Source organism: Colias croceus, chromosome 1 (assembly GCF_905220415.1).
Source record: "Colias croceus chromosome 1, ilColCroc2.1".
In the NCBI taxonomy this organism is placed as follows: Eukaryota; Metazoa; Arthropoda; class Insecta; order Lepidoptera; family Pieridae; genus Colias; species Colias croceus.
Window position 1 is genome coordinate 5,352,711 of NC_059537.1, and position 13,821 is coordinate 5,366,531.

Here is a 13,821-nt window from a genome sequence, read left to right on the forward strand (position 1 = left end):
AATTCAATAATCATAAAATGACCGTCAAAACAAGTAAAATAGTATTGATGTTACAATCGGCTTTTCTTTCTTACTAACACAAAATCAACAACATTTAACAGACGTGCAATTGCTCGTCCATCCTGACTTTTGCGTTATTTCTAATTTCAAACAGGTTAACTACTAAAGTGTTGACACTCGTACTAAATCATTATAACGCAGTGGTCTTGCAGCCTATAGACAATTGCAATGGGCTGTCGCCTGTGCTGTGCGTTTCTTTTATACAATACAATTCAAAGTAAGTTGAATTTCGCCAATAACTGAAGAATACCATCATCTAGGTTCATGATTTTCAGCGATACTGAAACAATGAACTTAAGAACAGACATAAACCTTTTAAAATAACCCGTTAGCGCAACTCAACCCGCTTGTAATTTTGTAAAACTCAAAAGAACACTGCCAACTCAAGTCTATGAGTTCGCTACCTGCGAATGACGTAGCTTAATCGGCTACTATTCCTTTCAGCGCACAACAAAAACAAAGCGCTTAACATGCTCTTTTTTTTTTTTTTGAAGATACATTTTTAACAGGAGCTAGGTGAAAATATTAACCAATAAATGCGTCAACAATTACCAATGCGCATTCTATACTGCTACTCGTAAGTGCCATTCGTATCGATGGTTATGTATGAAGTGGTTCTGATACATTTTCTATCGGATGTCAAATCAACTGTCTAGCTCTAGAGGGCCTTTTATTAACTTTGTAATCTAAAAACTTTCAATGTACGTTCTAACGAACTAAGTACACAAAGTTTGCAGGTTTTTCCAAACTCGAAAAGGTATTTCCTTTCGCTTCTTAGCTTCTTTTCACGTTAAAAATAATGTCCACACAGGTAGATGAAGGCTGGCCTCGTAGTGGGTCTTCCTTACTTATGCGTTAGACCCGGAAACAAAATGTTTCGTTTTAGGAAAGTGTATCTGCCATTTCTTTTAACAGAGATGCGCACGACATGGTGCTTTACAACCCACACACAACACATGATGTTGTTGTTGTTGTGTTAACATTCTCACGATTTATTGGTGGAAACTCTGGTTCTTCTCGAACCTCATTAACACTATCTATTTCTTCTTGAACTTCACTAACACTATCACTCGTTTCACTCACTTGCAGATTTGCATCGTTTAACGTAGTCTTATTCTTATTGGAATCGGGGGTAATAAGTGCCGATCCCACCGCTGCTGTCAGAGAATTTAAATAACTCTCCATAATTAATTATAGTTAGGTAGATATGTGAAATAATATTAAATAATGACTCAGTGCGCACACCTTGCGCGGTCGATGGTAGTACCGAGACTATATCATCGAGCTACTGACTCAAAGAATATAAACCATAGCATGGCCCGACACCCCATGCATTTCATATCAATTGAATATCAACACTATGTTGTACACCATAGAGTTCATTATAATAGGAAGGTATAGCCACATAACAACTACTATGTTATAATTCTCTCACATACATATAACAAGAAAACTATAACTACGAAAAGAAAAAAAAAAACTAAATTTCGAATACATTTCCATGACAATGTCAAACAGCGCGCGAAAATAGATTTAAAATTATTTTACCACGCTTTTCCTTATCACTGAATTTTTTTTTATTCAAACTCCTAAAGTCAAAACTGAAGTCTAAAATAGGTAATTGAAATGTAATAAATGTGCTGCTGTAAAAAAGCCCACTATTTATTATATACCTATTATTTATACTTATTATATAGTCAAATAGCAAAATGCAAAACGACGGAAAAAAATATATATATCTACTATAAATGAATAACGGCTATAGTAATGAACTTTTGACGTTTGCGTTTGCAGTCACGTCATAAATGCCATGTAACTTGGCAACACTCATGTCTTCCAGCTGACCAAAGAACAACATTATCAAAAATCAAGATTGGCACTATGTTCCGCTGTCACTCATATTTTGTGCGAGATCTGCGTTTGATCCAATTGGATTTAGTTTAATTCATGGTGAGTTTTCTCGGAAAATATGTTTAGTGAATTTATATTGACGTGTTATATATGTAGTAGGTAAATATGCGGGTGGCTGTGTTTTGATAGTAACTGAATATTATGAATTATGAAATGTTCTTACAAATTCAAAATATATAAACAAAGACTATAGATACACACGCTTGATTTTATTATGTTATGTTCAATCAACATTATAAAAATTTAAATATCTTAAGGTAATTAATAATTTGGAAATTAATTTATATGGTAAAAATTTAAATTTAAAATATACCTTTATATTTAATGTCTGAAATAAAGGTTACACAATACACCCATACAAAGTTGCATAGGTAACTATCCATTTATGGATAATGGATATGTTTTACCAAAAAGCTTTCCGCATTATGCTTTTAAATAATAGTGGTAATATCTTAGGTAATATTTTGTAAAAGTTCAAAACTATAGATAATATGAAGTGCACTTTACTGTAGGAAATGCTAATTTTTGTCAACACGGTTAAACACATACTTAAATCGTATTTTTTTAAGCGAGACTAAGAAACTAAAGTTGATTTGTTTATATTCCAGATCTATATGTTTAATCATCAATGCTAGTTAGGTATATTTAAAAAAAAAAAACTTTCCGAACGAGATTATTTCCGCCGCTGGTTCACTTCCTGATTGCAATGTGTTAACTACTAGACTTACTATTTATATATCCATAATATTACAATTTGGCAAAACTCCAGATATTATGTAAATATTTTCATTAACGTTAATTTAATTTAAAGTAATTTATGATTTAAAAACAAAATCAAACGAAGTGTACTCCATAAACACATCATAAATGATGACTGATTTTTTGAGATTAACTCATGAATATTTTAAAAAACCTATTGCGTAACAAATAAATAATGTTTAGAGATATTTTATGGGTTTTACTCAAAGCCCATGAATTTATATAATAATTAATAAAAATACGAGGAGAGATAATTATTAAATCTTTATCTAAACTATAATTTTGTTTGACTTTTCTTTGTATACAACGTTGTTAAAATACTATGTTTTTAACTTCCTAGTTATTGAGTGCATTTTTTTTATAATAAGACCAACAACTATTAGACCAATTAAATAATAAAGCCAGAAAAGTGTTCAGAAAAATTCTAATTATTTAGTTAAATAATTTAAACTCAACTGATTAAACGACCACAGCGCTATACAATGTCAAGGCGAAACTTAATGTATTTTCAGAGTTGTACGCGACGTCTACATGTTTTTCTAGTAAATTAGATTAATAGGTCTCTTCATTACCGCACAGACGCTTATAAATATAAACCCGCTGATAATCAGCTCCGCTTTCCGTTCAGGCCAATGTCAGGTTAGCGACTGGGGATTAATTTTGCGACTCACTATCAGAAATAGATCGCTAATGTAAACTTTAATGGCGTGTTTCTTGAGATTGACAGAGTACAAGCAACCGTGACCTTTAAAAATCGACAACAAAATAAGTGCTGAAAGTAGTTGCTTGGACATATTGAATATATTATACAGAGAAAAGTTCATGGAGGCGACGACACGATTAATCATTGACACAGTGTTAATGGACTATGTAATGATCCAATTTGTGTATTATCTGTTACGTTACTGAAGTGAGAAAATACATAATAATACAGTGAATCAAAAACTCACTTGCGCTCTATAAAGCTTACCAGCTAAGCTTAAAAGCTTAGGTACCTTTAACGTGCCAAAAAAAGAAAAAGTAAAAACTGCTCAATGCAGGACAACAAGGGATCTTATTGCTAAATAAACTCTTTATTTCACATAATATCTTATTGGTTAACAAGAAGCCATAAAAGTAATGTAGCAGTAATTAGTAAAGTATAGATTACTTTTAATTTGTTTCATTAAGTACTTTAAGTAGGTAATTATAACCATTTCAATTTGCCCTTAACATTTTGAAGACTAGTTATATAAAAGGTTCAGAATTCCCCCTGGTACTACTAGGTCCCATTATAAAGGAAGAAAAACATATTAATGAAGTATTTCCGATAGTATTCTATGAATGGTAACACTTGGGGAAGGCACGAACACCCCGTCAGAGGGCCAATTGCCCCTGCCATAGTGAACTATTGCTTATTGAGCACGCGATCACTATGCAGCTACGTCAATTATTTTAAACTTTAGTTAATGGTGACGTCACATTACTATTGGAAACCATACGTGGGCCAAATACAAACACATACGCTTCAAAATTTTGTTATCCATTATATCGTAAGAATATAACCTGACACCTTTTTAATATTTATAAGTGAAAGAAAGATAATTCTGTTTTATTTATTAATGAGACTTGTAGAAATCTTGGTTGGAGGATGAACCGTTGCATATTTAAGATCAAAGTGAAGTTACAAAATCAGCAGCATCAGTCCACTTTAGATAAGGAGAAACACATTCCTGTTCATGGCTCTATGGTACTATTAGTACCATAGAGCCATGAACCACTACGCTGAACATTGTTGATGAGCTTATAAAGAGTATGCTTTTGGATTTTGGACACGTTTGTTTGAGCACGATATTTTTCTTTTGACATTTTTCTGGACTGCAATGGATATTTACAAATAATATTCAACGCTCTGACATTACAGTTCGAGCCACAACTGAAGAAATTACTATTGATCCTATTTATTTATTATAGCGATTACGTTTTATTGAGCTTTTAATATAGCATTCATAAAAACAGCCTAATCTTCCAGGCATATTATGTGATATAAAGGCTATAAATTTATAATACATAAACTGATATAATACATATAACTGATATTATAGTAGACACTATAATATCAGTTATCAGATTTATGAACGTGTTGTTTTTGTGGTTCAGTTATATGCCTTGATAATGCTCCAATAAAATAGCTCGAAAGAAAAACAAGTGAGGTTAATAAGGATAGAAATTATGGTTTGAGAAATTTTCGTGCCAGTTACGATACCGAATTCTTAAATAAGTTTAGAAAAAGTGCCGATGAAGATATTCAAGCCGACTATACAGTTGGAGTGTTCTTGCCAACTTTCCGGTTAACTGTCGTTTGTCACGCAATAAGATTTAGTTATTCCTTATCTTCTATTTGATAAAATGTGTTCATTAAAGCATAAATATGAACGTTTTACTTCTAGAGCATTTAAATTCTTCCTCACTGAAAGTGAACATTACAAATTATTGTATTTCATGTTTGCACGTGATTGTTTGCACTTGTTTATACTATCAAGCATTGATTAATTAGATTCGTCTGAATTAATTGTGGGTGCTGTTACAGTAAACAGAATGTAATCCATGCATATAATAATTTGGCATGACATATCATAATACACGTTATAAACGCAGGAATTATTAAAAAAAATATATATTTATGTATGCAATTAAATAGTAGTGAAATCATTCAATCTATCACTCCTTTACTAATATATACGGCTATAATAGATACGGCTTAAGCATGTTCAGCTGTTATTTTACACAGATATTCTAACACAATAGTCTACTAATGCACTAATTAGGTGGTGAAATCGATTCTTGTAAATTATTACATAAATTTAAAAAATTGCTCAATTATCACTACTCCAAGCTTTTGTGTTGCGACGAGAGATATTGACACAAATAATGCTTGGAAATATGCCAAAAATGGAAGATGTATGCGCATGTGCCTTTGTAGAGCTATATATTACAAACTTATTTGTACTATTGGTAGTGTAATTAAAGCATTAAAGTACTCGTACCTATTTGAACTTCAAATATATCTTACTTTTAAATATAAAATAAATAGAAGCATAACTAAATAGAAGAAGAGTACAATCCTTTTGAGAAATAGAGAGCTTTTTAAAGAACGATCTATGGATAAAAATGTTAGATTTTACATTAAAATTATTATTATGGACACACGTTTATAGACGTAGCTTAATAAATGTGTATGATATATAATTAAATTCCATATGAGACTAAAAGAGTGTCAACGAAATTTGCAACGGTCAAAATTTATCGCTTTGGTAGGGTTTTTAGAGGTTCAGCGAATTTTCCCTTAAAATATCCTGTGCAGTTTGATTTGAAAATTTATTGGTGATAGTTCATTTACCAAGGTAAGTTTTAAGCATATACAAATTTTGCTATGACCAATTAATAAAAATGGGGAAAAAATGTTCCTCAAACAAAGTTGAGGGGATCATTATTTTACATATTAGGTAAACTACAGCATGCAGTGTAAAGGGTGTCTTTATATTCATAAACTAGCTGTTGCCCGCGACTTCGTCCGCGATTAGGTCGTTTTTCGTCATTCGTCGTTTAAAAAAAATACGTGACACTTTATTTTAAAATTTTCTTAATTAGGTATTGTCTCTTATAAAATTTAACTACATTAAAATTGAACACTCTGATAAGAAAATCTTAAAATATGAAGAAAACATGAATGTGGTTTAAATTCTACATTACTTAGTATCAAATAATAATCTAAATTAAATGTAGATTAACAGTTTGAGCACACCATTATAGAATATGTACCTTAGTATTAAATTACGTTAGTTTACATAGTAACTTTACTAAAAACACGATGACTATCTTTCGCGCTCGATACCACAAACTAAGCATGTTTGTGGTACGTGGCCCGCGTCACTTGACCCCCCGCGAGTTCCCCTCCGTTGCTATGCGAAAATACATTCGTCGCCCTACTGTAGGAAAAATTGTAATACTGTGGCCTGGGCGTTATAACACGTCCAGGGAGTTCCTGAGTGCCGATATCACCATCTTGAGGAAAAGCTTCTAATGTCGATTTAAAACTGCATACATACGAATTTACCTGTTCTAAAATTGTGAAATGAGTTCAGTTTTAAATTTGAGAAATATTGATTTCTTGTATTCCACTATTCGTTGTAGTCGAATACAAAATATATTTAAACAAACTTAGGTTGGCCTTCAGGCAAAAGGGATCCTATCAAATGGTAAACTTGACCTTGTATCTTAAAAGTAAGCATGAACGGATCTTCTGATAATTATTGAGCACCAAAGGATCATTTGAAACGCACTACTATAAGAGCGAATATTGTCTAATAACAGTTTACATTGCACCACAGAATACATAATAGTAGCTAAACGCTAATTGCACAGTATGTTCCTCTAAAAGTAGTGATTTCAAAGGTTCCGGTGTATCTTCAAACGAAAGCCGACTCGCCTTACTACACTTTAAAGCATTACAAAAAGAACATTTAATATCGCCTATACAGAAGATGATCTGTAATCAATTGTGAGGTTATAAGCAAACCCACTTTTATATTTGTCAGACCACACCACCGAATTCGTAGATTGTTTACCTCAAGACATTAAGACTATGACGAAATCTGTCTGCAGTAAGACGGGCCTCTCGCTATTCGTACGTTTCCAGAGACCGAATAGTTTCAATTCTTAATCTTTCATTAAACAAACTTATTAATCGTTCTTGTCTCATATAATTGTAATATTCGCGTCCCTACTCTAGTCATTGCTTATGCTCATGTTCATCTTATTATGATGCACCCTATCATTTGTCAAACGGTCTTCATATTGAGTAAGTAAAGTTTTTAATTGTGAAAAAATGTATTATGATTTACACTACATATTAACACTCTTTTAACATTTAACATAAAATATAAGTCTGTGAGTGTGTAAAAATAAATCCAGCTAATTACAAATTAAACTTATGTTTATAATTTGGTATACGACATGAAAATATATTAATTGTCAAGAAATAATAATACAGATAAATACTGAACATAAGTATAATAGATATTAAGTAGTATTAGTTAAAATATACTTTGACTACTTTGACTGTAAGTTAAAGTTTATTTTTACTAACAACATGTAAATGAAGAAGAAATAATAATTACCAACGTACTAACCTTTTCTATAATACTTAACACGGCACATTTTTCAAATTATCTTGCTCAACTCTACTAAAAAATTTGAGGGTTTTGTTGGAACTTTAATATGTAAAAACTATGATATATCTAAACTACAATACAACTTGCATGCGGAAATGCTCATTACAATTGTGAATCTAAAGAACATACTGTTTCTAACAACATACTGTTCAATTTTATTGAGCTGATGAATATCTTTTGCCTGGAAGAAATCACCGTCGCCTAACAAATATAATGTGTTTTCTTATAAAACCGTTACATAATTTATTTTATCTACTTAAATAATGAAAATGATATATTTATAAAATATAAAATATATTATGTAAAATGATTAAAAATAAATAAATGAAGCAACTACGATTCAAAGAAAACATCTTTTTCAGTGTGAAAATGCTCTAAGCAATCCTGGATTATGAACTGTATATCATGTACCTACTCTGATCCCAGTACGGTCGGTACGTCGATAGCCATAACGATAAATATTATAATCAGATAACCGCAAAGTCAAAAAAAAATAAAATTTTGACTTTGCGGTTATCTGATAACTTAAAACATTACTTGTAAAGTTGTGAGTGCAAAATTTACGTTTCATTTGGCAATAACATTTTTTTCGGTACTAAAACGTAGTAGTTTGATATGTGGTTGGCTGCCCCTCCTCTCCTTCCTGAAAAATATCCTCCAAAATTTCCCGAGATACTTCCAATGATTGAACCATTGGACGTTGGACATTAACTTCAGTCAAAAATTGACGAAGCGGATGATTACTAATTTCCACTTAATCCTCGCTGCTACGGTCTTTATCATCAAATCATCAATTTTCAAGTGGTGTAGTAAAAATATCAGCAGAAATCGTCTTCCAAAGGCGATATAATTTTATTAGCATTAAATCTGTAAATAAAAAAATCAAAAGTTAACTGTAAATCTATAAAAAAAGCTACTTACAAATAAAATTTTATCAAAAACTTCTGTTCCCAATGCACCTCAAAATAATAAAAGAATCATTCATTTCATTTCCTTTAACAACTTACCAACAAACAACAACAACTTACCTTTTGTGGGAACGCATGATGGTGAAAATTCACAAAACACGAAGATTGCATTTGATATTTTTGGTTTTATGGCATTCAATTGCTTTATAAATATCACTACATAGTATAAAAAAAGTCGCTTTCTGTGTCCCTATGTCCCTATGTCCCTTTGTATGCTTAAATCTTTAAACTTCGCAACAGATTTTGATGCGGTTTTTTTAATAGATAGACTAATTCAAGAGGAAGGTTTTAGTACATAATTTATTAGGTTTTAGACAAAGCGGACGAAGCCGCGGGCGGTAAGCTAGTAAATTTATAAAACACGAAGATTTTTAAAATTGTAACTAATGAACACAACAATATATTATTATACTCTTTGGAACACAATCATTAGATTAACTGTAGATAATGGTGTCTATTTTTACTTAAAATAATAAACATCTACCCTCACTTTAAAAAATGTAGTTTATTATTTACACGAAATATATCTTATAGGGAACGGAAGATATGGGTTAAAGAGTTAAATAAATAAATAACATAATTAAGTATATTTAAATTATTAATTTTTAACATTGTGTTCAGTAGTGTTAACATGTAAATTGATTTGATTTTTACGAAATCTCATAGATGGCGCTGTTACAAAATTAACATTATACAACTTACATTCTTTAAGCTATGTTTCTCTTCCCAAGTTACTTAAGTGGCATAATTTTTTATAGTGTCAATCTAGATATTGTCAAACAACATTTATATATGCGTCATTTGATTATTAATTTCCAATAGTTAACGTGTAAATTGATTTGATTTTTATAACATTTAATAGATGGCGCTGTTTCTAATTTGTCTTTATACTACTAAATTCATTAAACTGTTTCTCTGCCCAAATTACGTAAATGACATAGTTTTTATTTTGTAAAGCTAGATAATAGCATGGCTTACTCGAAACCAACATTTAAACATGAGTCTTTAGATTGTACGCTGTCGTAATACACGGAATACGTAAGAAAAATAAAGGTTCACAGCTCCTCCCCCGTAGGTGATAGCTTAATAATATGTAGCCTATAGCCTCACCCGTCCTGTTAGTAATATTCATGCAAAATTTGAAGTAAATCTATGCAGTACTTTTCGAGATTAGCTCGGACAAACATACAGACAAACAGACAAACAGACAAACAGACAAACAGACAAACAGACAAAAATTCTAAAAACTATGTTTTTGGCTTCTATATCGATTATAGATCACGGCCCAGGTATTCTTTTAAAAAAATATTCAATGTACAGTTTTGACTTTCCTACGATTTTATTATATGTATAGATTTAGACTTGCTAAACTTAACAGGAAAACCAAAAACGAAACAAAGGAGGTTCCAAATATTACTGAAACTGCTCTACTTCCTTGTTACTATTCTAAGGCAGGAACTCTGACAGTTTTGAAATATATATGCAAATTGTTCAGTATTCGCAACCGTATTATTGGATACGAATAATCCGATTATTTTGACATAGATTTACATAATAATATACATTGATGAAACTCGTAAATATATTCTAGTAGCGTTTATTCGTAATTACAACGAGGTCGGCAACTCGGCACCTGAACACAGCATTGTCTAATGGCAACTAAGCACTCTGTCAATTTTATAGACATATTGAATAGTTGCCAGCGTGAAAAATATATCTCATATACTTGACAATTTACAATTTTATTATTTAACGCTATTGACACTTTGTCGTGGTAAATGTGCATTGTACAATGTACATGGTGTGGAACAAAATTGTCCACGAAATTAATGGATAATACATTAATTTAGTGGGCTATTTTGAATAAGTACTCTAGAAATTATTAATCAATCCCGAAACGGTTTTGAACATTTTATTTATCGCAAAAGGTATCGTAGTACTTAGGGAAAAATAATATAAGTACAAAAGGTGTATACCTATAAAATGAAATAATATAGAGGATCGAAAGTGCAGTGTGGATTTTTTTAAATTAATTCAATAGTCATTTTGATTTTAGCTCTGCACTAAATTTCATGTCGATGCCGCACTATTGTGATGTTTCACTACCGTTGTTCATAGATTTACATTTATTCGCGTACAGAAGTACGTCAGGGAATGTCGTAAATCCATTAGTAGCGAATTAACTATTGCAAAGTATGTGGTGTTCTGTAGTCACTAGAGTACTAGGTCAATTAAAATGAAAATACACTTTACAAACTTCTTTGTGAATGGTCAGAGCACATATTGAAAAAGTTTGATGAACATTCGTCATGCTTTTATTAATATCTAACAGCAATCAAAACAACGTATAGTAGAGCCATTTTAATAGGCAACATTTGACAGTTCAACAAAATTCAACAACGTAACCTAGTAACGACGACATAGAATAATAATATGATATTTCGTTTTGTTAGAACTGCACATTTGCTTAACTTTTTTCAATTACAATTACATATTTATAATAATAATGACCTATACAAGTAATTTTAAGATTTCATTTTACTGATAAACCATCCTAAACATAATAAACAATTTCTGAATTGAAGAACTGACGTCGCTACAATTTTGTGTCAATAAACATTTTTCTTTTTAAATACTAGAGACGTTACTCTAAAAATCGAAATCTGACATCTAGAATCGAATGCATTGATTACTTGTGAATAAAAATCATCATAAATTAATAAATTCGATTTACAAATGTTTCAAATCCGTATCGATTAATACACTTCAATCGATGTTTTTAAGCAGGTTACCTCTCTTCGAAGATAAAATTGATAGACGTCAAATGTTGCCTATTAAATTGGCTCGACTATAATAATAATAATATATTGTATCATACATTTGATTTATGATTTGATGAATGATTAAAATATCATGTCGTTTACATCATAAGTTGTCCTATATGCATTGAAAGATTTAGGGAAATTAATATCAATGTAAAATATCCATACATCGAATAAGAGTTCGTCCTAATATTTTATTGCAATGAAGGTACATTGTAACATCATGGTCGTATTTAGCTTTTGTATTTTCACCTGACTCATTTGAAATTTATTCTGTTTATCGATTAGTACTATAAAAAATTTTTAAACGGTAAATCAAATTTTGACAGAGATAAGCAGGATTATAGATAAACCCAGTTTCGAAGCAAAACACAAAACACTCAAATAAAGGTGACTTCTATAATAGTGTACCAGAACACATTATTTTTATCTAAGCAATAAAACGTTCGCTATAGTTATAGTTTTCAGACGTTCGACGTTTATTCTGTTGGGGTGTCTGGCCGACGGTCACCCTGAAGCTGACCTTGAGGTTTATCTACCTTCCCCAGGCTTCACTTTATTGGAAGTGCAAAAGTTCTAGAAATGATTAGCCGTACAATTCTATACTAAGCACAATTTGTTAACTTATTTTATTTAATCTCTTTCGTTGGAGATCTAACAATATTATTTAATAAATTTTATGTACATTTAATAGCTTTTGTGCAAAACACACAACAGAACATAAAACATTCGCTCGATGCGGAGGAAGCAGATGTTTCATTTTAGCGTGTACTGTACACAAAACAATTATTATAAAAAAATTGGAGATCGGAAACATTTTAGCCTCAATTGTATAAATGCTAATTCCCATTTCACTCCTATATGATATTATCAGGTGTATTATAAAGATATGGTACAGAATATTTCTCAAGCTACCATTTAGGTCATGAAAATGAAACATTTTTCTCATGCTGAAATAATTTCTTCCTATCCCACAGAATCGGTATCTTTAAAAGATTATTAGTTCATCCTAGAAGCCACTAAAAGGCTTGAAACTTACGCTTAACTACATCCTAAAATCACCATTTGCGATCGTTTATCATGCACAATAGAAGAACAACTCCTATTCCATTTGAACACACATTACCATGGGAGGTGAGCCTGGAGTTGATCCTGGCCGTGAGAGCCCTCGCCACCTCCGTGGAGTCCGGCGCGCGTTGTTGGTGCAAGCGGAGCCGCTCGAACAAGCAGTCCGCCGCCGCCTCGTCAGCCATGCGGTATGCTGTAAACGTCATATCAGTTAAAGGATTGGCTATTGACAGTACAAATAATGAACGTTATTTTCTCTGAATTACAAATATGTGGTAGATATTTAGCGAGTAGAAATTTCCATTTTTAACAAATATTGCAGATTGTATCTAAAGATTTGAAAATTTTGAATGCTCTAAAGTCCTCTAGATTAACACTAATAGAAAGTAGTTGTTTTTCGATAACGATAAAGCAAAGGCTAATAGATGTTTAAAAGTACTGACTCTACACTTCTCTATATTTTATTTAAATACAACGTATACGGTATACCGTACTGTGATATAAAACTACATGATATATTATATGCTTATCATGCTATTTCATATGATGGATGGTTCTATGTTCATTATACTCCTTCAATGAAACTTTTTCAGAATAGGTAAGTATAGCTTATTGGAAAATGTCCATGATAAGTGATAAATCTATTGTAAACTATGCCATTGTAGTTTAGTTTTCAATGTTGTGTTTATCGTCTGAAAAGTATATATGTATATGTTTTGTTATAAATACGGTAATACGAATATATTCGTTGTTAGATTGGTTCTGTCCATTAAACGTAATTTATGAAGCTAATAAATTTTTCAGGATTAAAATACTTTTAAAGACTCAGTTCTCTTAATAATATCTTCGTTTCCTTTATTTAAGTACCTACAATATATTATGGTTTTCATTTACCAGATTTTTGGAACTTAAGTATCACTCTACGATTAATCCCAATAAGTAGGTATGTATATGAGGGTTGGAAAATCGCTTAGATGCAGTTTTAATTGTGTTTTAATTGAGGTATAATTATTATGGAGA

The 13,821-nt window shown here is 31.3% G+C and overlaps 1 protein-coding gene across 3 annotated transcripts in view; it reads right to left on the bottom strand.

Annotated features, from left to right (window-relative positions):
* The window catches only part of LOC123697621 (cytosolic carboxypeptidase 1-like), a 77,945-nt gene that overhangs the window by 60,744 nt on the left and 3,380 nt on the right, over positions 1-13,821 (bottom strand). For all 3 annotated transcript variants that reach the window (XM_045644165.1, XM_045644167.1, XM_045644166.1), the window contains one exon: positions 12,860-12,994. In XM_045644165.1, coding sequence (XP_045500121.1) covers positions 12,860-12,994 — 135 coding nt within the window. The remainder of the gene's footprint in view (positions 1-12,859; positions 12,995-13,821) is intronic.